We start from the raw sequence: 26,350 nt of genomic DNA, 5'->3' as shown, positions 1-26,350 counted from the left end.
GTGAAGTAAAACTTCTTTCAATGAGTTGATTTCCAAATGCTACAATATAATTTTGAACAATGTAGCTGTAAACAGATATAAGGACATTTTTAAGTGTTTATTAACGTCTTTGTTAACATTTCTTCTTTGAAGCATCTGTGTACAAACAGATACTTATTAAGCAGGCTGTTTTTTAAGTAGCTGTTTATTTTGGAGGAATAATAATAATATAGTTCACAAAAAATAATATAGACTCAGACTCCTCACTCAAAGATGGGGTTATTATTCTGATTATGATGAGCATGAAGCTCTCATCAACTAAACTTCAGCAGCACTTTAGTATAAGTCCATAAGCAGTATACAAACATTTCATAAATTACTTATAATACATCTGAATGTAGTTGTGAGCATATATAAGTGTTTATTAGTGCATTTATCAGCCATTATAACTCCTCCTTTGGACACCCACATTAGATTAAATGAATGAAGATATAGTAAAATACATTTGTAATAATATAGAATGTCCTCTTATACTGTACATTGATAAACACTTGAAATGTCCTTATAGAATGGTCCATCTACCTTACAGTGTGTTATAAACCATTCATTAAATGTTTGTATACTGCTTATAAATGGTATATAGGAGAATTTAACATAGAGATTAAAGACTTTGCAGTAACTATGTTTACTTGTGTGAGTTAATAGGAAAAAAGTAGCAATATACAAGCACTGCAAAATATCAATTTATTGTATGTGTTCAAAACTTATATATGTAATATGATTTCTGAAATCTGGATCTGTTCTGTTCTATGTTTTTTTTTCTCCCCTTCAGGCACTTGTACATCTCCTTCTGTTGGTCCTGCAGGCAGCAGTAATAATAAGTGCTATTTTCAGCCAAGTGATTAATTCGTGTTTTCAGGGAAATTATAATCGTGGGTAATGAACCTAACATATTTCATTAGCTGCAGCTTGCTGGAGGAACTTCTGTTGTTATTATCATTAATATGATTTAAAAAAAAAAAAATCCATATATCTATCTGCAGATGCTTCTTTTTGATTCAAAACATAGTGTATATTGAATGGAGATAAAGATTAAAAAACTTAAAATCAGAATCAAACCTTTGGGCTGGCTAAACTAACCTCTGGACATGTTTCATAGATTTACATTTTTTACTCAGTTGCTTTGGTACATTTCTCCAATCATCCTCAACATTTGTAAAACAGTAAGAAGCATTTCTCAAAACAATTCAGTCACCTACAAAAGCCTGTAACGTGTTCAAAAACCTTAGTTTATCTCTCAAAAGCAAATATTTATGCCAATATATATAAACATACACATATATACACAAATATATGCATACATATATTCCAGCACTTAGCCTTACTCCTCTTCTTCTTCCCAGCTGTTGACCCTGTTCATTTATTGTCAGAGTTTGAGACACTGTGTGGCGCTCTGTCTGTGTATGCTTGCCAGTTCCTCAACTGGCATGAGCTGCACCTCTGAGGTGAGGAGAACTGGTTGATCATTGGTTGATCTAACGCTTCACACGTTCCCCCTTCGTTAGTGAAATATAATATGTGTATAGAACATATGCTTCAGAGATGATGACAACCATTTTACATGTAATAACTTATGCAATTAACTAATGCCTATATGTTTTGGGGGCTAAGAATATTCAACAGAGAGCCAGTATAATACATTTTGATCAACATGACATAAGCAATGTCGGAAACAGGAGACATTTGTACATAATAATAATTATTATAATAATTAATTTGCATGAATGTGCCAAATCAATTGTTCAAATGAATGACACACCAGTGACCAGATGATGTGGAAGTTTAACAAGTGGTTTTGAGAATTTCAATTGTGATCTGAGAAATGTACCAGACTGAGAAACACTGTCATGCTGCTCAGATGTCGGCTGGACTCTACATCTGCTAAGTGTCTCTGTAACTCTGCTCTGTCATTTAGGAACAGGTTGGAAAAAAACATGGAAAAATGGCTGGCAGAAGTCTTTAAAAGTGTCAGCTCCTTATGTAATTGCCATTTTTCTCCTTTTGGCTTTTTAAATTATCAGTCTAACCTGATTATAGGATTTAGACCTGGCACACTGTGTCAATGGAAATAAAAATGACTAATCCAAAAAAAAGGGAAAAAAAAGGGGAAAATCTTTGAGCTGAGGTGTCTGTTTCTAAGAGGTTTTGAGTCATTTAAATCCCTCAGATGGAAACTATGTTTGATCAAACAACCCAATTCAGAATTAACCTCAGTTTAGATGGGTGGATTAAATTATGATTATGATTCAACATACAGTCCCTAATTTTATATAATTTGATAAGATTTAATAGAGGGACACTCAGCTTCACTATGTCACTGTTTACAGCCATTTATATTCATAATATTTTTATATATCTATATTCATAAAACACTTGCTCAAGGTCACCTCAACACTACACTGCTACAACTCAGTGTAAAAGAAATTCCAAAGCTCATTCAAACTAAGCAGTGTAAAAAACCCTAAATGATTCCACTGATTCCACTTTACATAATAATACAGACTGATACATAATTAATACAATTGGATGCATACACAATAAATAAATAATTCCTTGTTGTTGTTAAAGCCTGGGGGGAAATCAGCATCTAGATGATTCATCATCAGCGCATTAAACCGTCGCTTTGATCCATGTTTGTGGTTCAGGATTGGTTTGAGGCTAATTTGTTCAAAGTTTTACTGTAATATCTTATTTAGTCAACAGTGCGGAACAAAACAGACATAAGCCAACAGAGAAACTGCAGCAATAACACAACACACTACGAGTGTAGTCGTTGGACAGCAAGCTCAGAGTGATCACACCTTATGTAATAATACATAATTAATACGACATACTGAAAGACACTTTATTTTCCATTGTAGGCACACAGCAAAGTGATGTTTGGTAGCTCTCAGAGGCAGCAGCGTGAGGAAACAAGAGAAAACAAGATAAATAAACAAGATAAATATAAAGAGGCAGTGTCCTCTACCTATATATTATAAATAAAGGTGGTTGACAGTGCAAACAGTGCAGTATAAAAAGGTACAGCACAATGATGTTGGATGGTTAAAAACAATACAGAGATATGTGAAAATATAGAAGTAGTGTCCTCTATCTGTAAATAATAAACTTATGCATGGCAGGTAAACTGTAACGGTGCATTAGGTACTTATTATTACACTGCTTTTTTGTTGTCTTCTTGTTTGTGTTATTATATTTATATTTACCGTATATATTTGTTGTACTGTGTATATTTGTTCAACCTGCTTATTTTATTTATTTTAATTGTCCTTTGTACGGCACATTGGTCAGCTCAAGCTGTGTTTAAATGTGCTATAGAAATAAAATTGACTTGACTTGATACAGTGTAGTATGAAGGTTTTACATTACAGATGTGTTGTGTATTATATTTAATCTAATGTTGGAGTGGATTATTTGGTAATATTTGCAGTCTAGAGTCATCAACAGGTGGGAGAGAGGTGGGAGGGTGTGTGTGTAGGGTTGAGAAGTTTAGGCCCTCACCCCCACACACAAAGTTGTCCACTGTTGGTTTTGGGCTAATTTACTCAAAGTCTTAGAATAAAACAGAGAAACAGTCAACAGTGCAGAATAAAACAGAGAAACGGGGGACCAGAAAATCAGTAGTAGTGGTAGTTCAAACTCTTGGAGTATGGTTTAACATTTAATATCTAAATCAGGTGAGTTTATTAACTTGACATAAGAAGGATGTGTGGATATTCCACAATAGAAGTTTTCAGACCAAACCAAACTTTTTTTTATCTGAAATGCTAATTTAAAAAAAAGTGACATAATTTTTTGATTTTCAAAAACAAAGGATGTGACCCTTCTTTTTCTTTTTTTTTTGACGTGGGGAAAAAAGGCTTTTTGAACCATATTGCCAAAGGATGTTCATGATAATGAAAGTCAGCCTCCACAGTAAAAAAAAAAGAAGACAAACCTATGCTCTATAAATACACTTTAAAAGAATTTATTCTGCCGTTTTGATTCCCAGAAAGAGCGGCTACGTCAGTCTCGCTCTACTGTATTAATGGGACAGAGCTTTCAGGGGGAGGGACCTCCACTGACTTAAAGACAGTAGCTATAAAGGAGCTAAAGACAGGACTGCAGCCAGCACATTGAGACACACAGACGAAGACGCGGCAGACAGAGTGTATGTGTGTGTGTGTGTGTGTGTGAGAGAGAGAGCCCCCGGCTGTGTGGATAAATAAATAAAAGAAGAAACCCAGAGAAAGGCTTGGGTGTAACTGTGTGAACGAGAGGCTGAGCCCAGAGCAGAGGAGACAGGAGCACAGGGAAGGAGGAGGAGGGTGAGAAAGAGTCAAAGAGAGACAGAGGAGAGAGGAAAAAGAGGGAGAGAGAGATCAGAGCGTGGAACAGGTTCTTTCTGCAGCCCTCACACTCAGCCTCAGCAGACATGCCTAACTTTGCCGGCACCTGGAAGATGAAGAGGAGTGAGAATTTTGATGAACTTCTCAAAGCCCTGGGTAAGCCCTCTCCTCTCCTCTCCTCTTTTCTCCCTCTCCTCTCGCCCCTTCCATAGCCAGCACTACATCCCTGCATGAGGTTGACTATCCATCATGTCCATATAGAAAAAGGCTTCTCTTGTTCTTTTGGGAATGGCATGCTTGACTTCCAACAACATCTTATTGTTCAGAAAAGCTCCCTGGGAAAAAGGAGGCAGAGATCTACAGGGAGAACCTACTGAAGGGAAATCCCTCGTCTTTACAGGAGATATGAAACACTGGATGCTGAATTCCAGCCTAAACAGACGTGGTATTGTTACATGAAGAGAGGAGGGGGGCACAACATTATTCATGTTAAGCATTTAAGTAGGGCATGCATTAGCAATGCCAGGGGAGGTCTCTGGAACCCGGTGTTGTTCTCTTGTGTCCCATCTTTTTTTTTTTTTTCTTTTTCATTCTTTTTCACCCTTCTTGGTCTTAACTGATGATTGTGATGGTTTAGATTTGGACCAGTTTAACTGGGTCATTCAATTGTGTTGCAGCGTTTCGTCACGCCGGGACTGCTGAAACAGAGAGGGCACAGCAAAAAGGCTGGGTGTCTTTAGAATAATGTCGAAATCTTTAGGGAGAAGTCCCACTGAGAGTACAGCGAGCAGCTTCAACAACTCTCCGGGAAGTGTCGACACCAAACTGGATTACAAAAACAACTTTTTTAGGCATGAATGGGTCTTATTTTAACACGAGCAGGGCAAGTTAAGTTGAAAAGTGAACTGTTTTGTACCGTGAAACAGTTGACAATTAACTTATTTGTGAGATCTCTGTAGCGCTTAAAAGCAAATATAAGATTTCTGAAGGATCTAAGTGCAAATTTGGCTCCGACAGCCTCTGATTTAAAGATGTAACCTCTCTTTAAAAACCCTACCTGCCACAATGGGCTGTGCCATTTCATACTTGAAAGGTTTATAAGTAAAATGTTAGTTTTTTCTATTCCCACATCATTGAGCCACACTGTTGCACTGAGTGACATATTTCCTCTTTATGATGAACCTGGGAGCTGTAGTTTACTTTGATCAATCCCCAATACACTGTCCTGCTGCTATAAATACCAAATGAATATTAATCCGCTGCTGAAAATAGTCCCCAGAAAATGCATTGCTTGCTCTTGTTTGAGAGACATTTAAAACTACTAAAAACTAAAAACTACTGTACCCCAATGTTTTAGGATTTTTCTAAGGCTTTGGTAGGAACCAATGAAGTGGAAGGCAGTGAAAGTGAGGAAGGATTCAGAGATGGACTGACACATTATTGGTGTTGGTCTTTTTGTGAAAAACTAGAGAAGTAACAGCCTTACCTTTTAACCTTCAGTGTAGTACCCTGGTGTCAATGAGGATACTCTCATGGCCATCCAAAAAGACAATTATTCTGAAAACCAGTATAAGTTCATCACCCAAAAGCTCCTCATTTTTTCATTTTTTATTAATTTTGAGTCAGATTCAACACCTCACCAACAGCCCTCCCGTGTTTTGTTTTTAGGACAAGGTTCACCGGGCAACAGCTCTTCTGATTTTAGGCGAAATCAATCGCTAACACTGAGTTTAGCACCTCATCCGTTCATGAACACATTAACCACATCTGCCGGAGCAGATCACTCGTTCGCTCTTACATAAGGACCTGGTCAATTGAGAGCTGCATGGGATGGGCAACTAATGTGGATTCCAGTGCTGCAGGGCCGCCACTTTCCATCAACATCTTCATAATTATCTGTTGACTCTGAGGTTTCCCTTCTGTAGGAGGGGATTGTTAACATCCAGGGTGCAGATAGCAACACGCTGAGTGAACAGAGCTGCACCAAGCGATCAGACTCACAGCTCGATGACCGAGAGCGGGTATATGTGTCCGCATTTGATCAAAGAATGGAAAAATACGAATTGTTAGACAAATTGTAAGAGTCTGAGTTAATGGGGACTCTATCAGGATCTGCAGAAACCTGAGATGTTGGGTTATTGGTATTAATAAAGTAGCCTTGCTCTACCTTCTCCTAGGTTTCTGTAAGATCATGCACTCAATACTATTGTCTGTTTGCAGTAATGGTATACAATCATCTAAAAACCAAAGGCTTTTGTCCTTGACACTTATTCTGGACGTGGATGGAGAAAAAAATGCTTAATAATTAAAACATGAATGCAAATATCAACTCTTCAGACATGAGGGCCGACCGCTTGGCTCGTTCGCGCTAATACATTTTTAATGCTATAAAAACACATGGCGTGATCCCTCAGATCATGGGTGGGGTCCGGTGTAAGATGTCAAAGCAATATGTTTTTATTCCTGGGTGTTGACCTCTGAGGTTTTGGGATTAGGAAGAGCTTTCAAAACTGATCAGAGCTGATTTTTTCCTTTTCAAAATCCATGAAAACTTCTGAAAAGTTCTAGGCTTTTTATATATTCAGCTATTGGTAAAAGAGGGCAATGAAATATTAGTTCCAGGACCTTTGGCAGGACATAAAGCCAGATGGCCTTGCAGAGTCGAGCAGGGCATGCCAAAGCGTTGGGCTGTGCCACACGCATGATCACCGCTCCTGCAGCCACCAGACAAAAGAAGAGCCAGCACTGATCTGCCCTGACATCCTCAAGAGATCTTTTTTTTTTTTCTGTCAGACATGGCTGAATAATCCTTCAGAAGCAGAAATTCCATAGATTTCTCCCTGTTTTGAGAAATAGTTGAGGTTTCTGTCAGAGCCACAGACCCATGATGTTTATACCCTGAAACCTCTACATTTCTGTTATTCTTGGTTATAATTTAAGCTTGTGGATGTCCATGCTTAAAAAACACCAATAGAAAGAGACACATAGCCAGGATGTGTCTCTGTATCTAAGGTCCTGTGTCTGATCGAATGTGGCATGAAGGCCTGGAGACGTCTCAGTCTGGGTGGGGTCGAGGGGTAAAGCAGGACAGAAAGACAAGGGAACATACTGGAGGTTGTTTTGGTGCAAATTTTAGAACCGACGAGACGAAAAGAAGTTATAAAAAGACTTGATCTCTCTCCTTTGTACATTTCCTCTCTGTAACTTTTTCTTTCATGTGTCCAGCAGAGCTCAACCTTTAGCGTAAATCCTTTCTTCTGCAGCTGTCTCATGACTAAAGTTGATTTTATGGGGAATGAAACAGTCTATGACTCTTGTTGACCTCTGTCTGTGACCAATAAGAAGCAAAACAATGGCCTCTGGCACTCCTGTGATAATGTTGGAGCGTAATGAACACAAAACAGCCACGGCTTATTAGCTAACCGATTAAAACAGCCATGAAACAATTATTTCATAGGGTAAAATATCACAATACACATTACTGTAATTACTACAATAACAATTATTTCTGCTTGGATCATTTTCAACTAGAAACAAGTTTAAAACGATTAGCAAAGTGCCAAGAAAATCAGCATGTTGTAATTATGGAGTCATGGGTAACGATCAACAACCCTAAAACATCCCCAAGGACATAACACAGTCATTTTCTTCTACGAGGCAGAGAAACATCCCACTACTTTCCACTAAATTGATCTCGTTAAAATGATGAAACTTCCTGTGTTCTACCTGCGCAGGGGTGAACGCCATGCTGAGGAAGGTGGCTGTGGCGGCGGCCTCCAACCCTCACGTGGAAATCCGTCAAGACGGTGAGCAGTTCTACATCAAAACGTCCACCAGCGTGCGCACCACCGAGATCAACTTCCACATCGGTGAACAGTTTGACGAGGAGACGGTGGACGGACGAAAGTGCAAGGTAAAACTGCAGAAAAGTGAAAACATGGCACAGTCATAGTCAACAGATGATATGAATTCTAGTGAAGCATGGAGGAACATGTCTGTGTGTTTGCAAGTTTAAGCTCTTCCATACATCACATCACATTTTTTAGTTTTTGAAAGCAGACCATATAAAGTTTTAGCTCATCTTATTTATTGTCCTGTAGCAGCAGTGGTCTAAGTTTTTTCTGTACAGTTTTAAAATCTATGAATAGACTATTAAAACTGAGTTCAGCAAATCATCACAGAAAATATCAAAGCTGCATTCATTTTGTTAAAATAATGTACCATTATTGAGGCAGCAGGATGGAGCAGCATGCCAGAGTCCAAAGTCATGCAGGTTACAGTGCATTTACAGTGCAAGCAGGCACTAAATTACCTGCAGTTGTATTGATAGATTGGTGTGAAAGATTGGCGACCTGTCCAGCCGGTTGGTTCCTGCACCCCTGCGAGCCCAAGAGGATAAGCGATATGGTTAATGAATGAATGAATGAATGAATGTAAGAGGTGATTCAGTTGCTCTGTAAATAAATTCTGCTCTGCATTACTACATAGCAACAATGCAAAAAATCTGTTCAAGCTTATTTTTCTTATTGTCTTAATTTGAAAGTGACAGTGGTATGATAGTGAGCAGTAAAAGTCTCCAGCTAGAATCAAACCGGAAATATTGCGGTTTTATGGAATATGTCTTAACCACTGTGCCACCAGGTTGCCCCACAACATGCAACTTTGAATCTTATGTTGAGCAGACTGAATGGAAACCAACGGCTGCTCAGAATCATACAAATTTGTGAAACACGAAAGCTTTGCTTGCTAAATTGCTACTTGTGACTTTAAGTATATGTTAAGTACTTGTTAGGGTGTTACTTATTAAAGTGACAAAAAACTGGTTTCCACTGATTCCAATGCAACATTTTAGGGTTAAGGCTCATTTATGCGCAACAACATACTGTACATATACGGATGGAGCTATCTGTTCGTACTCTGCGTTCATTTCATCCGTGTTTGTGCGTGTTTTCCAAAAGCTTACTGATACAGAAAGAGCCGGGAATCATGGGTGGCAGTGTAGTTAGGGCGACACTTGACCACAGATTACGACAAAGAAATTTTAAAAATGGCGGAACTGTTTTAGGAGAGGTTCTGCAACGTGTTTGTTAATGTGTCTGTTGTAGTCAGAAATGTTCGACTCTGAGCTGCCCTCTAGTGGATGTATTAACATCCATGCAAACGTAACTGAGGCGCTGAAGTACGTGGACAGTCGATTACAGGGTTTGAAATGGATGAATCTATGTCCGGATGTAAAGAGAGCGTAGATTCTACATTCGCAACTGATTTGCAACAGCAAAGTCGCAAAAATGTTGAGACTGAAGATTCATGTGTTTTCTGCCATAATATCAAATCCACCTGTTGTGACTACTGCATTATTAAACTGTCTCATAGTTATGTTGAGGTGCTCACAGCACTTTAAAAAGATTAGGGAAAGATAGTGGTCTGATTTATTAGCACACAATCAACATCAGCAATGATTAACTATATCAATATCAGAACAACTTAATAATATAGGCTGTAAAAGTAATTTCAAGGAGAAGGTGTTGGATATTACACTTATTCTTGAAATGTTTTTCACGTGGAAACATCATGAAATATTCCACAATGGCGTATTCTTTGACATGTTTTGAACAGAGACACACGTTTGTCTCACCTCAGCATGTGGTTGATGAGGGTGATTAACACAGATTTAATCCTAACACCTGCAGATATCTAATTTCATGTATCCTCTAAACTTTTCACATCATTTATATTCTCTCGACATCCTTTGTGTGTTTGTGAGTGTATTCACGGTCTTCAGAGCTCTCTCCGTGCTTTTGTTGTCGAGGCTTCAGTGAAAAATTAACACAGTCTCATCCATTGGTATCAGGCTCACGCCCGTGCAGCTGGATTAAGGGCATCTTGAGTTGGGATGATGAGAGTTTCTCTCTGAACCTGTCGGGGCCCTGGGGGGGGATTTCTCACATCTCCATACAAAGTCAGAGCTGCTACACAGGTTTGGAGAGTAGCCAGAGGCATACATTATATTCTTTTCATTTTTTATTTTTTGGGGAAACGTTAAGGTCTTATAAATTCATTCAACTCATTTCAAATTCTGCTCTGCTCTCTCTGCTAAATCTGAATACATGTAAAAACAAGAGCCAGAGAATATATTATATTAAATTAGGGCATTATCCTAAAAAATTATGCATGGACTTTTACTTTAAAACAGGAAAATGTGTACAAACACTGAAACTGAAAAAAAAAACCATCTGCTTTCTGTTGCATGTGATGAGATGAACTGTTTTCTTGGAGACGTCTCCTAATTTGATCCCACTGCGACATCAACTGTGTAATTAATATGTAGGTTGTTCAGTCAGATAAAGAAAATGAAGCAGCTCGATTATTGATATTAATGATATGAAGACATATTCTGATAATTTTCCCACAGCTGAGCTCCACCTGTTTTTATGTCAAAGCTTAAGAAACTCCCTTTGATTTATTCATTTTAGTCTTCTCTTCTACAATTTTGTTCCTTACTTCATAAAATTAATTTCTTATATTGATGTTGCATATACAGTATATTGTAACATTTTGTAAGTAAAGGTCTTGAGGGAAGAAGTAACATAAATCAATCATTGTTTTTCCCTCAAGACTCTCGGTTTTAAAGCTTTTCCACGTCATGTCTGTGCCGTTGATTCAATTTATTGGAATAAGCTCTTAATTACCTCAACTATTTAATGCGCGGACACAATGCTGAGACACAACACCTAATGCTTAGACAAGATGTCATGGCAAAAACGCACTGCCGCTGACTCACTTCAGGTAATGAGAGTCTTGCATTAACGGTCCAGAGGCTGACATCTGTTTATCGCCCTCTGCTAAGCAACCAGTGTCTGAGCTGGAGAGAAAAAGGCTCCTGTTTGGTGTCAGTGAGGACACAGCGGGTAAACAAGGTTAGGATATAATCCAGATGAGGGAGCAAGAAAACATACAAGGGGCAAAAATAAAAGTAGTGCTTATTAACCAACACATTGTATTATTCTCTACTACCTTCTTGAGAAGGTACACATTATATATAATATACATATTCTCAGAAGGCAGATATTAATTTGAAGTCTGCTTGAGGAGGCTTTAACTTGTGAGATTCGATTTCATATAGTATGCCAAGAAGAGAAAATCATGATGCAGAGACCAGATTTTGGTCTTGGTGCAAAAAAAAAAAAAAAAAAAAAAAAAAAAAAAAATCCCTGGAGAGAATGAAGTTTGAAATGAGTGAGCTCTCTGCTGCAGTACATCCCTCTGTATGTACACACTTTCCATACAGAACATGCAGCAGCAGCTGTTGCAGTGTGGCAGAGGAGCGTTGCATAACAGATCCGCAGGACTGGGAGCTGTTGACAGCCACGATGTAACTTGTCAAGTTTCTCTGACCACTGGATACATTTTGGGTTTTGTGGATTGGATTGTTCGTGTTTTTTGAAAACATCACTTCTTTTTTTTAAAAGAAAATACATCTTGGATCAAAGCTGTTCATAAGATCCTCCTCACGTTTTCAAATTAGCATTAATGTTGATTTGTACAATTGCAGGCTTTTATTAAAAAGTCTTATTTCTTTTGAAACTGAAGGTTTCTGATAAACAGGGTTCCCCATTTTCATTCTGTCTATATTTTTCAATGAATAAACCCTGTCATTAACAAACTTCAACATCCATTTAACATTAGAAGACTGAAGAATTTTTTTTTTTGTAAATCCTTATTTTACAGCACAGTGTGTCTGATCTTTACAGGCCCGCAGGTCTGTAACTGTGTTGACCTTTAAAACTGGAGGTATATTCACATAAATGATCAAGTCATAGATGAAAAAGTAGCATTTTGTGTTTGCAAACTGATCATAATTTTAAAAAAAGTATTGATAATTTACATTTACATTACTTACAGCACAAAGTTACAGGTTGTGATAACTGAAGTGATTGACCAGTTTCACCAGATATTTGTTTATTTTCCTAAATTGCCAGTTAAGGCATATTTTTTATTCTAATTTACATAGCAACAAGCATAATGGTGCAGAGAGACAGCCATCCACCATGCTCTGCTGGAGCATCCTTTTTTCCTCAGCTGCAGGACTGCAGCTCTGTGAAAACAATAAACATTATGCTTTTCCACTGTTTTTTTTTCTTCCAAAGGGGCTGCAGAGTTTCTGGTTCTATCCTCATGTATCACTGAAACGGTGCCGTCCTGAAACATTCCTGGGCAGCACAGAGCAGTGATATTCATGCTTGTGGGAGAGAAATATTGCACATGGAAAGGGAAAATGTGCAATTGAGTGCACGCACTGCATTAAGGCAACAAAATTCTGCCAACCGCTTTTTTGGAGATATGTGTTTTCTGAAAACCACAATGCCTAACTGGGTATGTGCAGTACGGTTTTCATCTGTGTCTGATCTGTGTATTTTGTCTATATCATCTTTTAACATGCAAAATGTTATATATTCACCAGCTATAAAAGCTTATAAAAGCTTATAAATGCTGTTTAGTCTGCAGCTAAAATCTGAGATATTGATTTTTGTCTCTACCTGCTGTTTTATGGTTTGAACTCCATGTTGCAGTCGGGGGGAGCAGACATGACCTATTTCAGATCCTAGGAGACAGTGTGGCTCCTTCTGTCTGTGCCCTGGGGCATGCTGGGTACTGGGCAGGGCTGGATGGCTCTCAGTGTCGCCACATGAAGCCTCTCTGCTACGAGGCCGACAAGTCAAGATGTCATCACAAATTTGCCATGTCCGTTTGTCTGGGTTTGAGCTTCAGCATCACAGCATTCGCCTGCAAAACACGGTTTTGTTTACAACACAATATGATCAGAGAGTGTGTCCTTCATTGCTTTGACCTTATACTCCAACACATTGAATTTGAAACAGGAAAAAGTGGCTATGAGGTTAAAGTGTGTCTTGATTTGAGTTTCAGTTTGCTGTAGGACTACACCCCTTTCTCATTTTGGATTCTGCTGTGTTTCACTGCTGAGGACCAGATGAATACAGTACAACTGGCAGACAGCAGAACAAGCTGCAAACCCTACATTTACATATTGTAATTGTATAAAGTTTTTTTTGTTTTTTTTACATACAAATTACAAATGACAAATTATCATTCATTTGGAGTCATGTTTCTGGCCACCTGATGAATGTAAGTCCAATATTCACTTTGTTTAGATCTGTTTTGGTCTCCACCAAGGTTGATGAGAGCTGTGAGCCTTTAAATCGAACAGTAAAGTTGCTGGCTGGAAAAACCAAAACAATGAGCTGAACGACACTAAAATCCAACCAGTCGTCCGACCTGAACAACCACACAGGTCGCTTTTTTTCAACCCTCTGATACGACCCATCGGAGTGTCTCTTGAAATAGTGTCCCAATGGTGTCATGCATACCGCACCTCCATTGTCGTGGTTACAGTAATAAACATGAAAACTGTCCCGAGAGCGGCGTACCTACGTCTGTCACCATGGTTATTATAATTATGGTCATGGCTTGGTTAGGTTTAGGGAAAAGATCATGATTTCGGTTAACAGCTCAATATTAGATGATTTTTGCTGTCATGGTTACAAAAATAACAACATGGTTAACATGGATAATAGAAACAACATTAACTGCTACTTTCACACGGGAATCAAACACCGCTCTCCGGGTCATATTCCTGTGTTTTGTTGACCCATCCATCCACCCAAACCTCTCCCTGACGTGGACTTAGTCGTTCTTTATACTACGTCATCACACTTTTCCCCACTAGATTTCACCTAACAACGAAATGTAACTATGGGTCATAATAATCATAGAGCTCAGGGGGAACTGCAGAGTCGGGTGATAGTCGTCTGTGTTTTGGCTCAACAAGCTACCATTGTTAAAGTACTCATAGTCACTTGACGAATTGTTTACATACAAAACGCTGTCCAATTCTTTCCCCTCAAACACCCTCATATAAAAGGTGAGAACTAGAACTTTAACGTCAGTCATTGTTTCTTTTCATATCCAATGTGCTGGGGTATAAAACCAACACAATTAGAAATATATCATTTTCTTTTTGTATATTTTGTATTGTCTATTTTGTCTATTTTTTGCAAAGAGGATACTGAGGCTGTGTCTCTCAGCAACAAGCACATTGTGCTCTTGTGTGGTAATCATGCAAGACTGGAGCTAAACCTACAGGAGGCAGCGCCCACTGACACTGGCACATGTGCCACGGGGAGGAGGAGAGGGTGTGGGGTGTTGGCGGATTCTCAGGTGGAGCGTCTGGCAGGAGAGGGCTAAGTGGGTTTTGGCTGAGGCCGGCTGCCCCCATGGTTAAAGGGATTACACGCTGATCTGTGCCTGGCGAAGAGCAGAGGGCTGATTAACGCCGCCACAAGGTTAAAAAGCTCCTGTTAATCTGTGTGAGTGCGGTGAGATTAGACAGCCTCCTCTCACTTCCAGGAGGAGAAAGTGATAAGGTGTTTCCTGTTAGTCACACAGACGACAGAGAGGCAGACACCAGACAGGCTTTGGTGCAGAGTGGGAGTCATAATGAGGCGATTATGTACCTGCTCTGATGGATAGAGCTGTTTATTAAGGTGGAAAAGCCTCCAAGACAAACATTAGCACAAGACTCTGTGCTATCTTGCTCAGCTGAGGTTGAATTATGCTGAAAAAATAACTTTATAAAAATAAAATTGAGGTGATGCTGCAATATTTCACCTGAATGCATACGCCTCATTTGCTTGGATGCAACAAAGCGAGTCACTTCTGGGCAGAAAGACTTATGGAGTCTTTTAACCCAGCTGGTTGCCATAGAGACACACTTGTAGTATCAGTCACCTGCCATGGGGCGACATGGAGAGGCACAGGGAAGCAGACAGGCAGAGTGAATAAGAAAGAGAAACAAAAGACTAATCTGTGACATAAAACACAAATGTAATGCCCACTGAAGAGTCTAACTGTATACTGACAGACACAAGGACAAATATATACAGGTGATCCTATAATGTAAAGATGAAGGTTATTCTTCCCTGTGAATCTCAGCAGATTTGCAGAGATTTGGGGAGAACTGTGAGGACGTATTTCTATTTTTTGACAGAGATTTACTGCCCCATTTGTGTCATGTCACTCAAGGCAAAAAAAAAAACAGTGTCATTCTGTCCGCTCCTTGCATTGATTTATAAGTACCTTTCAAAATAATTTAACAGGTGCAACACATGTTTCGTCACCCACATTTTCAGTTGTGCAGGGAAACTACAGTTTTAAAATTTTCAGCCCTGGCTGATTTTGAGTTCTGTTTGAAATGAATGTGACGTGACATATACTGACCACTGAGGGCAGCAAACTCGAGGCTACTCTGACACAAATGCAAGATAAAACTTCTGTAATTGTTTAAAGCATCTCTGATATTTTCTAAATAATTCTCCAGCAATTTCCTGTGAAAAAAACGTTTGCAATCAATCAATTAAAAGAAATAATTAAACATGTGTAATTTGTCTACAGGCAAGAATACAATTCAGTATATATGAAGACTTTCAGTAATAAATGATGGATATAGTACAATAGAAGTTCCTTCAAGTAAATTCCTCTCAACAAAATCAACAACTCAGAATGATTACCTAATAATAATAACAATAATAATAATAACTGTCTGTGATTTTGTCTCTATTTCCCCCTTCAATGTGTGTACAATGACTTTGCTTTTTCCAGGAAACATCCTGTAGTAGCTCTACAGCAAATAATGGAGGTGTAAAATACAGCATTACTGAAAATATATAAAGAAAATTCATTATAATAATAATTATAATAATACAACATTAATTGACTACCCTAAAAGCAGTGTGTGTCATGTTTTTGGGCTTGTTCTCATTAAAATCTCAAGGATTACAACTCTAAAACGCTCATGTGTAGGACTTGAACGTTTCTGATTTTAGCATCTCCAAATGGCAGCATCAGAAATTAAACTATGACAGACACAGGACCACAAACAGAATCATGTGCCATCTAAATAATTTGAACAAATTACCACATGAAAAATTTAGGGGCTTTAAGCCTCAGTTTGACAGTCAGAAAATCAAAGTATGGATAAAAAAGAGCAGTCTGGCTAAAGCCGACATGAAACAAATGTTTCATGTCGGCTTTAGCATTAACCTCACGTCACATTAACCATGTGATGAGAGGAAACATTTCACATCTCACACAATCCTTATCTTTAATGGAGAAATTAGAAAATGACTGGAATGATCAACTAAGACCATAGTTTCTTATGGAAACCCATCATTCAAGAAGTTTTGTACTGTCAGATTTTTTTGTTGCAGTTCATGTTTAGTGGTTATTAGAGAGTGCGCTGCCTAAGGCATTTCTTCACTGTCTTCACCACTTAGATTTGTTGTATGGTAAAAAAAAAATCTGATCTGATAAATAGCTACTGTGCTTCAGATTTTGTGCCTTTAGGGTAAGGCATAAGCTTCTGAGAGAGGGATACAAGAAATAAATTATGTGATCAAACTGTGGGAAGAGATGAGCGCAAAGGTGGAAATGAGTGTGTTATTTTAGGCTGTGAAAGAAACGTTGCAAATCCAACATAAAAACTTTAAACAAAGCAGGAAATGAAATGTTCTCCCACTTTTCGGCACACTATTTGTGTCTGATAAGCAATGAAAATGCTTAAGTCTGTGAAAGACCAAACCAAAGCCAAAGACAGCAGATGCTCCGATAAGTAAAACACTACAGAAAAAAAACAGGACACGGTAAAGCCTTGGAGTCGCAGGGTAAATTTGTCTTGGTCTCAAATGTGTGTGCACAAGCTCTGGTGTGTTATTTGGGAGAAAGACTATGTGTGAGAATTTGTCTGTGAGTTAATGTGCAGTAGAGAGAATGAGAGAAAATCCATCCAAGTCAGAGGCTGACCGATGCTAACGCTGAAATGGAGCCGTAGCTAATTGACCCTCTGGGTTCTGGCTTTATTAAAAAAAATCAGAAGGAGAGCTGTGGAAAGCTGCAGAAAAGCCCTGCTGTTCTTCTTGGCAAAGTCTGCGGACGGCAGCCTGCAGGGATCCATGATGGCTTTCCTTACCTTTGATATGGTGATTAACATTTGCCAAACTAAGGCTGCTGCTTCATCCAAAATCTGGGTAGTGGCGCTTTTTAAAATACAAAATTGTGCAAAAGATCAAACTAATTGTCTATGAAATGTGCAACCGTGCAAGAAAATACTGGGAAAACATTATGGGTTTTTATAGTGGGTCTGTCCAGAGTTTTATTTTGATGGATGTAAATGTCGTGCTTGAGTCGGATGAAACAATGGCAGCATTGATCAGCCCCCTGGCTTTGGAGCAGGGGTCATGAGCTTAAGATGATGCGTTGAAAAGGAAAATGCATTTGGCTTTATTGACAGGAAAAAGACTTTTCAGCTGTGTGGGGGAATCAGAGCAGCAACATGAAGCCAACACTGAAGAGAAAATGTTAGGAGCAAGCTAATAATTGGATTAAAGACTCAATAAGAAAACCTGTAGCTCTAAAACAGCCATTAAAACAATAGTCTGACATTATGGAAAATACAACTTTCTTGAGTTAATTATGACAAAACTCTGTTAGCTACATGAAGCTACAGCCAGGCGATGGTTAGCTTAAGTTAATTAGTGAGCTTTACCTTTAACAGATAGACATGAGCGTGGTATCAATCTTCTCATCTTACGCTTAGCAACAAAGTGAATAAGCATATTACCCAAACTGTACTGTAGCAGAGCAGCCTGTGTGACAGTGGACAGTTGAGGTAATGAAACATGAGGGCAGTTAATGGACCCCAAGCTGACCAAAATGACAAATCCTCTCCACTAGCAAGAATTAGCGCCACAGGGTCACCTTGGTCCTGATCTTTTATGAACCCTTAACTCTGATAGGCAATTTGAGTCACTTACTTCAGGAGAAATTAGTGCTGAAGTCAGAGTCTGACTAATCCTGTTGAAGTCATTTGAACTATTATTGAAGCGAATTAGCAGACGGGGACCCTGACCGACCAAACTGCCAAGAGGATTTTATGTGGGTTTTTTTTCAGTCAGGCCACTGATTTATAATATCATATTTCTTTGTTCATTGATGTCTGGCCATAACTGAATTAGAATGAATTATGTTAAGTAGGCTGCACAATATATGGCCTAGGGTGTGTGGACACCTGAACATTACACTACTTTTTTTTATACAGTGGAGTCCAAAAGTCTCAGACCACTTTCACATTCTAATGAATATTATATTTTATTATAATATTTTTTAATTGTTGACCAGTAAACCCATGAGCATTAATGTGCTGCTGTAACAGCCTTCACTCATCTGGAGAGACTTTCCACCACATTTTACAAACCTGGCTGCAGGGATTTTCTCCCATTCATCCACAATGGCATTAGTGAGGGCAGCCACTGATGCTGGGTGATCAGGTCCGACACAGACTCTTCCACTTCACCCCAAAGGTGTTGGGTGGGGTTGAATCAGGGCTCCGCGTGGACCAGTCGAGTTCAACAGCAAACTGTGAAAAACGTTTTTTTCATTAAGATTTAAGAATACTACTAATAATATAATAACTAAATAACTAAAAAATCCAAACCATGAAACCAAGTGAGAATAACAATACATAAAAGTGTGTGAACAGTTAACATGGGTTTATCTTTTACTGAGATATAAACATGAACTCTTAACACACTTGACTGGATCAACATACTTTTTGCTGAGCTGTAAGTGTTTGCGACCAAAAAGTGTCAAATTTCTTTGTAACTATCCACTAAATTCAGTTTGTTTGTTTTTTAATTTCTGGTTAGATGTCAGCCACACAGTTGCAAAATCAGGTTAAAGAGGTTACTAGAGCCATAACAACAGAACATTGTAAACTTTGTGATGATGTATAGATGCAATTTGTGAAAAACAACTGCTTAACAAGTGCTGAAAAAAAAATCCATATAAATAGAGATAAATAGATCAAGAAGCCTGTCCTTAAATACAAGACACAAAACAGCTGTATTTTGTGTTGAAATGAAAAATTCCTCCTAAAACAGTGTCTCTTAAAGGTAACCTGTGTAAGTTTTCTAGTAACCAAATAAAAGTTCTGTTTACATCGAGTATTTCTCATCAAAACATATTGTGTCAAGTGTTGTAATCCACCATAGTCTTCTTCTTGTCTGCCTTTGTTGGTCCTTACTGCCATCAGCTGATAAGTGGAGAAGTGTGAAACCACGTGTGTTGTATCACCTACGCACGAGACAAACACAATGGCGACCCTCTTATAATAAAAATAGTAGGGACTTCAGCTGTGACATCACTGCTGGGTGTGGGTACAGGTGCAACAGAGCACACCTCTGACCTTACCCAAACACACAGAGCCCTGTAAAGATCCGCCTTGACAATGTGTTTTACCATCACTCACAGCCGCATGTTGACCTCCCCACCTTGTTGTGCCTCCCCCCTGCAGAGCCTCGCCACCTGGGAGTCAGAGAACAAGATCCACTGCCAGCAGACTCTGGTGGACGGCCAAGGCCCCAAAACATTCTGGACCAGAGAGCTGAACGGAGATGAGCTCACACTGGTGAGTGCACACACACTAATGACTCATTATCTTACTGGAAGCCCCTTAATGGATTGCTGCATAGAAAAGAAAAGAAAACGCTTTACAAGCTCAGGAGATTAATGACTCTCAAATATTTCTGGCTGAGGTCTTTGCTCAAATAAAAGAAAAAAGATTAAAATATTCAATCCAAAACATTATTCTAATCACAGAGAAGGTTTGATCTGATGGGGAACTAATCAGTATGATTTGTCTGTTGTGTGGCTCATGGAGGCTCAGAAGTCATCAGGTGCATCAAAATGGGATTTTCAATCAGCTAGTGTGCTCTGTTTGAGAAATGGTTAATGAAACGAGGCAGGGAGTGAATGAAGTCACCCTGGAGATTCATCCGTAAAGGAAATGAGAGAGGCCGTTTCCCAAGGAGCCGAGCTTTCATCCACCCCGCAGAGAGATGTGAAAGGAGAACAAGAGGAGCTGCTACGCTGACATCGCAGTAATACCCCCTGTATTTAGCCAGATTAATATGGGCAGAAGTCAATGGGTCTAAAGCCCCTCGAACGATGTGCAGGGGAGCGGTCCAAGACCAACGGACCAGACGAAAGGTTCTCAGGGACTCGACAGTTTTCCTCGCTCAACCGTTCAACGCTCCCACGCTCTGCTTTGTTGTTCCTTGAGTACTTGTAAGATGAATGTCCAACCGGCAAAAGCTTGAAACAACAATGTAGAAGTTTTAGATGCTGGAAAAATTCATCGCCGGATGTTTGCAGAGCTTTGTATCTTAAGCCAGAAGCGAGCACTGGGAAGAGGAGCAGAGGCAGCTTTAATCATATCGTCAATGCTCAGAAGGAGGCAGAACATATGAAATCTTTCCCAGCGTTTGGGTGAAATAAGGAGGGTGTGTGTTACAGCGCCTGACTCTCTGGTGACACTTTGGCCCGGCTGCCCTGGAGGAGCTGAGGCATTCACGCACTAATGGAGATTGATCCGGCCGAGCTGTGACAGCAGCCGAGCCTCTGTGTGTTTCTCTGCTCTTCCCACCTCAGCCCTCCCTGCTGTCACGCCATCACCCGACCCTCCGACAGACCACGGTCAAACTGCGGCTGGTAGAAACCCAACTCTGGATTTCTTTAATCCGCAAAAAGCTGCACAGTCTCACTCATCCATTGTGCGGTAGAGATTACAGGCACTGGAGGTATATGGTATGAAATTGGGTATGAGTACATGCAACTTGTACTTGTTGCCATGACAACAATAACAAGTGAATGTGCTCATCATCCACCTGAGACAACTGCCCTAGTTTTGGCGCCACAAGCAGCTTTGACAGTGTCAGTGAAGGACAGTGAGAACTCCCAGGCACCGTGAGTGAAACATCTTTAAACCAAGTGGGAGAGATGTGGATTGGGAGATGGCTGTGACAGACTGTTAGAGTATTTTTCATTTTTTCCTGTCTTAACACAAAACTTAAATGTGCGTTTAAACATTCATTGGCTGCTGAAATCCCTTCCTCCTTTCCATATTGGCTGTGAAGCAATCCAGTCCTAATGTGACTACACTGTAAGAGATGGGAGACCAAATCTGCAGTCCTGACTCTGTGTATGAATGTCTTGAAGTTCAGTCGAAGCTGACGAAAGGATTGAGCAGTCTGAGGCATCTAATGGTCACAGTTTTTTCAGTGAGAAATCCCCCGTGTGTGTCACTGTTCCTTCACTGCAGCGCAGCGAAACACTGTCTGTGAAAACACAGAATAGATGTGACCATCCAGAATTAGAAAACAGAAACGATAGAAGCTGCTCTTTAAAAAGGAACATGAAGCTCTGTGTTGACAATGCAGCTACTGACCAGTGTTGTAATACTCGAGGACTCGAGGCCAACTTCAGCCCTGATTTCCAGGATTCGTGACTGACTAGGACTTGAGCACTGATGACTCAGACTTGGACTCAGACTCGAGCTTTGACTGTATTTGGACTCGGATGTTGAAGATGAGGACTCAGACTTGTTAGTAGTGTGTTTCTTTGGCTACCCGTGTAACAAACTAAATAAACTCCCTTTGAAATGGTGACAGCTCTTTGACTGTGTCAGAGCAGTGGAGTTGATCCTGAAGCTCCACTCAGACTCAGCCATAATGACATTCCTTTAATGACTCAGACTTGGACAATGGGGACTTGATTTAGACTCTTCTTTCGTGACTCGGACTTGGACACGGACTTGACAACTGGGGACTTGAGACTTGAATTGAGATTTGCAATGATTTAAGAAATACATACGGTATTTCTAAAATCTGGCTCAAAACATCAACTACTTGCAGTAGTTTTTATTTCAAAATTGATGCCTGCTGAAGTTTTTACTTTTAGGCAGTCCTTAAGAAGACACTCAGCGCCTCTGTGGCTCACCTGGTAGAGCGCGTCCCGTTAAGGCTTAGTCCTAACCGCAGCAGCCATGGGTGCGAGGCTGACCCGTAGCCCTTTGCTACATGTCATCCCCTCTCTCTCTCTCCCCAACTTTCCTGTCTCTCTCTCAGTGCGGCTATCATAAAGGCATAAAAAGCCACAAAAAATAGCCACAAGACACACACCCTTATATAATATGTACCTGAACATACAGTATGTATATGTGACTAAAACAAGATAAATCTACTGTTCCAATCAGTTTCACCCCGTCTTGCCAAACTACACGTTTATCAAAAGGAACAAATTTCAAAATTATTTTTCAAAATCAATTTTCAGCTACAGTATATTTGAACCATTCCAATATCAGCAGAAAAAAAATATTTGGAGAATAAAACATGTCACAGTGGAGAGGAGCTGTGCAACTTATTTTTCACTTTGATCTATTTGTTCTGACGCCCAAAATAGTCTGCACCTTGCTATGAGTGCTCTCTCAGAATTACAGCATGACTGACTGTTTAACAGAAAATGTAATTTAACAGTATTTAGCCTTTTTGTTCCCACAGCAGCAGAGCTGTCTCCTAAACTATAACACAGGTGAAATTATGTGTCAATATGTGACTGTGAACTATTACTATACTTTACTATAACTACTGTGCCATATGTTCAAATTAAATCAGCCTAATATCTTGACATCACTTGCTCATAAACTTGCACAGTTATTAAAATACAGAACTTAATGCTGATTAAATAATATATCATTAAAGTCCTGGAAAACTTAAAGCTTCTCTGGAGAAAAAAGACATGAGTCATCTTTGCACCCAGACGACCTCTTTCTTCTGGGACAGGCAACTGGAAAAACCAAAACAACCACCGTCTCAACTCGAATCATATCTACATCAGTCTCCAAAAAAGCCCCCAGACACAGACACAGACACAACCCCACAATTTCAGAGCTTCAGCTCGAGACTCAGAAGAGGAGCGCCGATCATAAAGCAATGGTCTGATTGTCTGTGGCAGTTCATACTGTAAGTGGGGCACATTTCCATACGATTTGCATGATCCGTTTAATTGGCTTAGTCTGAAAACACTATAAGGGCAGAGTCGTGTGGATTTTCTTCAACTACATCAGCCCGAAATAAAATCAGAAAACGATGGCACATCAGAAGATTGGACTTCAAGCCTGTGCATTCAAGTGCTGCATAAATCACTTATTAAGCAGTTTCTTTTGGTTTCATCATCAACAGTTGGCAGCGTGTCTAGACTCGCTGACTGATTTGCCTGTGATGCTGTGACACATATATCACATATATCACTGCTTTATACATTTTGAAATTTAGTTGGACAGTTTTCTTCACTGTGAACTCAAATCCAAATTTTAAATGAAGTAAGTCCACCAACTTTGCCTCACTCATAATGCAAACAATATGGTAACAGTATCATAACCAACCATCGTGAAACAAGTTGGACTCAGGAGAGACTCATAAGGGTTTCAGTATGCTTGAAACGAACTGGTTCGTACGATGTGATGTCCAGCCACATTTAAAGACTAAAGTGTTTATACCTGATGCAAATGGCCACACACACTGACTCCCTCTACAAAAATGATTTGCCTTGTGTCTTTGTAGTCCTTTCCCTTTCAGTCCTTAGTTAGTAGGAATGGGGATACGGCTGTATGACAGTCTCTAATTGAAGGCATTCATTGTTTGCACACACAAAAAGCTATAGTTGAAAAAAAAAAAAAACACAGGAGAGAAAAGTTCAAATCAAAAATGCCACAACTCCACACACCTGGCAGATCACTGTGTGAGGCGGGCATGGTGGTTGGATTATTGGTTTTGCAGAGTTACAGAGTCTGGATGTATGTTGTTTCAGTCACTGGTGAGACATGAAATAAAGTCCACGTCCAGGCTTTTCAGATGATCAAACGCTGCACAGCGGTTTATAATACTCTGACACAGGATTTTATATCACAGCGACAGTTACTTTATATTCCGCTACGGCGACTGTGAGGTAAACAGTAGAAATAATACATCCACATTAAAAAGTAATCCGCCAGGAACGTTTGATTGGTAAATGCAGCTCCTTGGACGACGCTGTGCTCCTGCTTCATCAGCGGACTGGCTCTGTTGAAACGAATGAGAAAGCTGCGTTGTTTCACACTGAGATAAAACTGGCCTGAATGCAACTTTTAGACCATCTGACGAGTTCTTCAGTTGAAGCATGCCGAGGTGTTTGTTGCAGCTGAATAAGAAACAGCTTTAAAATGTGAAGTCTAATCACTATCAGGTGTCTAAAGCACAGACATGTCTGTTTGTTTCCTCCAGATTTTTGGGGCAGATGACGTAGTGTGCACACGGATTTACGTCCGGGAATGAAGCTCTGCGACCTTCATCAAGACAAGGAAGGAACCCAGTTGGACCACAACTCGTTTAAAGCCAACAACACTCTATCATGCTAACATGCTAACACATTTGCGAAGTGTCCTGTGTAATCTGTAAGCATCAACCTGCATAGTCTCTGTAATCTGGTTATTTGTAGTGAGTATTGTGTCTGCAGTACATTAGCTGGATATCTCAGTGTCAATACCTGCAACCCTGGTATCAGCTGTTTACGTAGGATTTAGTCATCAGTTGCATCGATAAGTATTCATGACAAGAAACAATAAAAAATGGAACAAACAGTATCAGAGTCTCTTTCCTTTGCATTTATATTAAAGGTATACTGTTGATTTTCCTTGTAAACAAACATGAACTGTGTCCCAGTCCAGGGCCCATATCTTTAGGAGGCTGCATATGAAGAGCGATTGCATCACAGTGACGTGACTAATAAAGGTTCCAACGGGTGGCCCATCCTATCCCAAGATTCATTGCGTGCAGGTAACAAAAAAAATATGGCAGCAAATAAACACAGACAGAGAGCCCAGGGATCACACTTTTACATGTAAGTATTGGCGTTCAGCTCAGTTCAACACCTAACGGTACAACTGTTAAAACCCAGGGCAACTTAAAGGCAAAAAAGTTGACTGTTGTCAGGGTTGCTCGGTAACAGGAGCCGTGCTTTGTGGCTCAACGGTAAGAGCTAGCACAGCTGGTGACCAAAATTCTCCATGGGTCAAACTGTCTCATTTTGGTTCAGCCTTTATGGTCTGTGGCGGCTTTAAAGCGCACCTACGGAGTGCACTGTATTATCCCGCTGTCTGATTCACTCAGCTGACCTGCGACTGCAGCGTAATACAGTGCACTCCTTAGGTGCACTTGTGCGTAGGAATACAGTAGCTCAGCGGTTGAAAAAATGTAGTGACAAAAAAAAAACAATGCTGTTTTCTCGGGAAGATAAACTGCTGGGTATATTCTAGATGAAACATCGTTCTGCTAGTCTGCCGGCGCTCCCGGCCGGCTTTCATAACTGGGAGTGTGTTGAACAGAATCTACTGTGGGTAATGTAACCAATATTCATAAGTACCTCACACAACCCCACGTCAAATAACCTGAATGATCCCTTTAAATTTACATCCAGTGATCCAGTGATCCAGTAGCTCGCTACAACAAAGGTGGGCGTGGTCACAAGTACAACAGTTCACACCTAACCACACTAAGCTGTGATGTTTCCTCTTATGTGGAGAGTACCTGTGTGACACAGCTGGGTGGGTGGTGGTGGGTGAGGTGGAAGGTCAACATCTGCTTGGGAGCAAAACGGTCTTGTGCTGGCCCGGCTACACAGGCTCAGGTCTCCACAGGTTTCTGGCTTTGGGAACAAAAGAGTTTATGCTCTCAGTGACAGACTGGGCAGTGAGCAGCTGGAATAGTGGGAACATATCTAGTTAAAAACAATTATTCTGAAAACGTATGTGATAGAAACCTTTTATATTTGTATTCTATTTGTCTTGCTATACTGTAATAAACCCCATGAACTTACGCTCCTGAAATCCCAAAGGCAAAACAATGGGTGCAGGAATGTTTGGAGTATTCTGCAATAACTCCCAATTTATGATGAAATCACACTAATACGCTTCTTAAAAACCCCGAACTTCCCCTTTAAAAGAGCCTTAGGTTCAAAACCCCACATCCCCTCGTTCTGCA

At 39.9% G+C, this 26,350-nt stretch overlaps 1 protein-coding gene across 1 annotated transcript; it reads left to right on the top strand.

Moving 5' to 3' along the window:
- The first annotated feature begins 4,171 nt into the window (after window positions 1–4,171).
- On the top strand, window positions 4,172–24,951 carry crabp1 (cellular retinoic acid binding protein 1). Its single transcript, XM_022756182.1, has 4 exons — window positions 4,172–4,523; window positions 8,102–8,280; window positions 19,792–19,905; window positions 24,596–24,951. Exons 1-4 carry the CDS (start codon window positions 4,454–4,456, stop codon window positions 24,644–24,646), a joined length of 414 nt encoding a protein of 137 aa, XP_022611903.1. The 5' UTR covers window positions 4,172–4,453; the 3' UTR covers window positions 24,647–24,951.
- The last annotated feature ends 1,399 nt before the right edge of the window (window positions 24,952–26,350 follow it).

Source organism: Seriola dumerili, unplaced genomic scaffold, assembly GCF_002260705.1.
Source record: "Seriola dumerili isolate Sdu_G_001 unplaced genomic scaffold, Sdu_1.0 BDQW01000242.1, whole genome shotgun sequence".
NCBI lineage: Eukaryota > Metazoa > Chordata > Actinopteri > Carangiformes > Carangidae > Seriola > Seriola dumerili.
The sequence above is the reverse complement of the archived record's forward strand: the minus strand, read 5'-3'. Positions and strand labels throughout refer to the sequence as shown.

Coding starts and splice junctions, on each gene's coding strand:
- crabp1 (XM_022756182.1), top strand. CDS start 4,454: ATGCCTAACTTTGCCGGCACCTGGAAGATGAAGAGGAGTGAGAATTTT. Junction 4,524..8,101: donor TGAACTTCTCAAAGCCCTGG/GTAAGCCCTCTC, acceptor CTACCTGCGCAG/GGGTGAACGCCATGCTGAGG. Junction 19,906..24,595: donor ACGGAGATGAGCTCACACTG/GTGAGTGCACAC, acceptor TGTTTCCTCCAG/ATTTTTGGGGCAGATGACGT.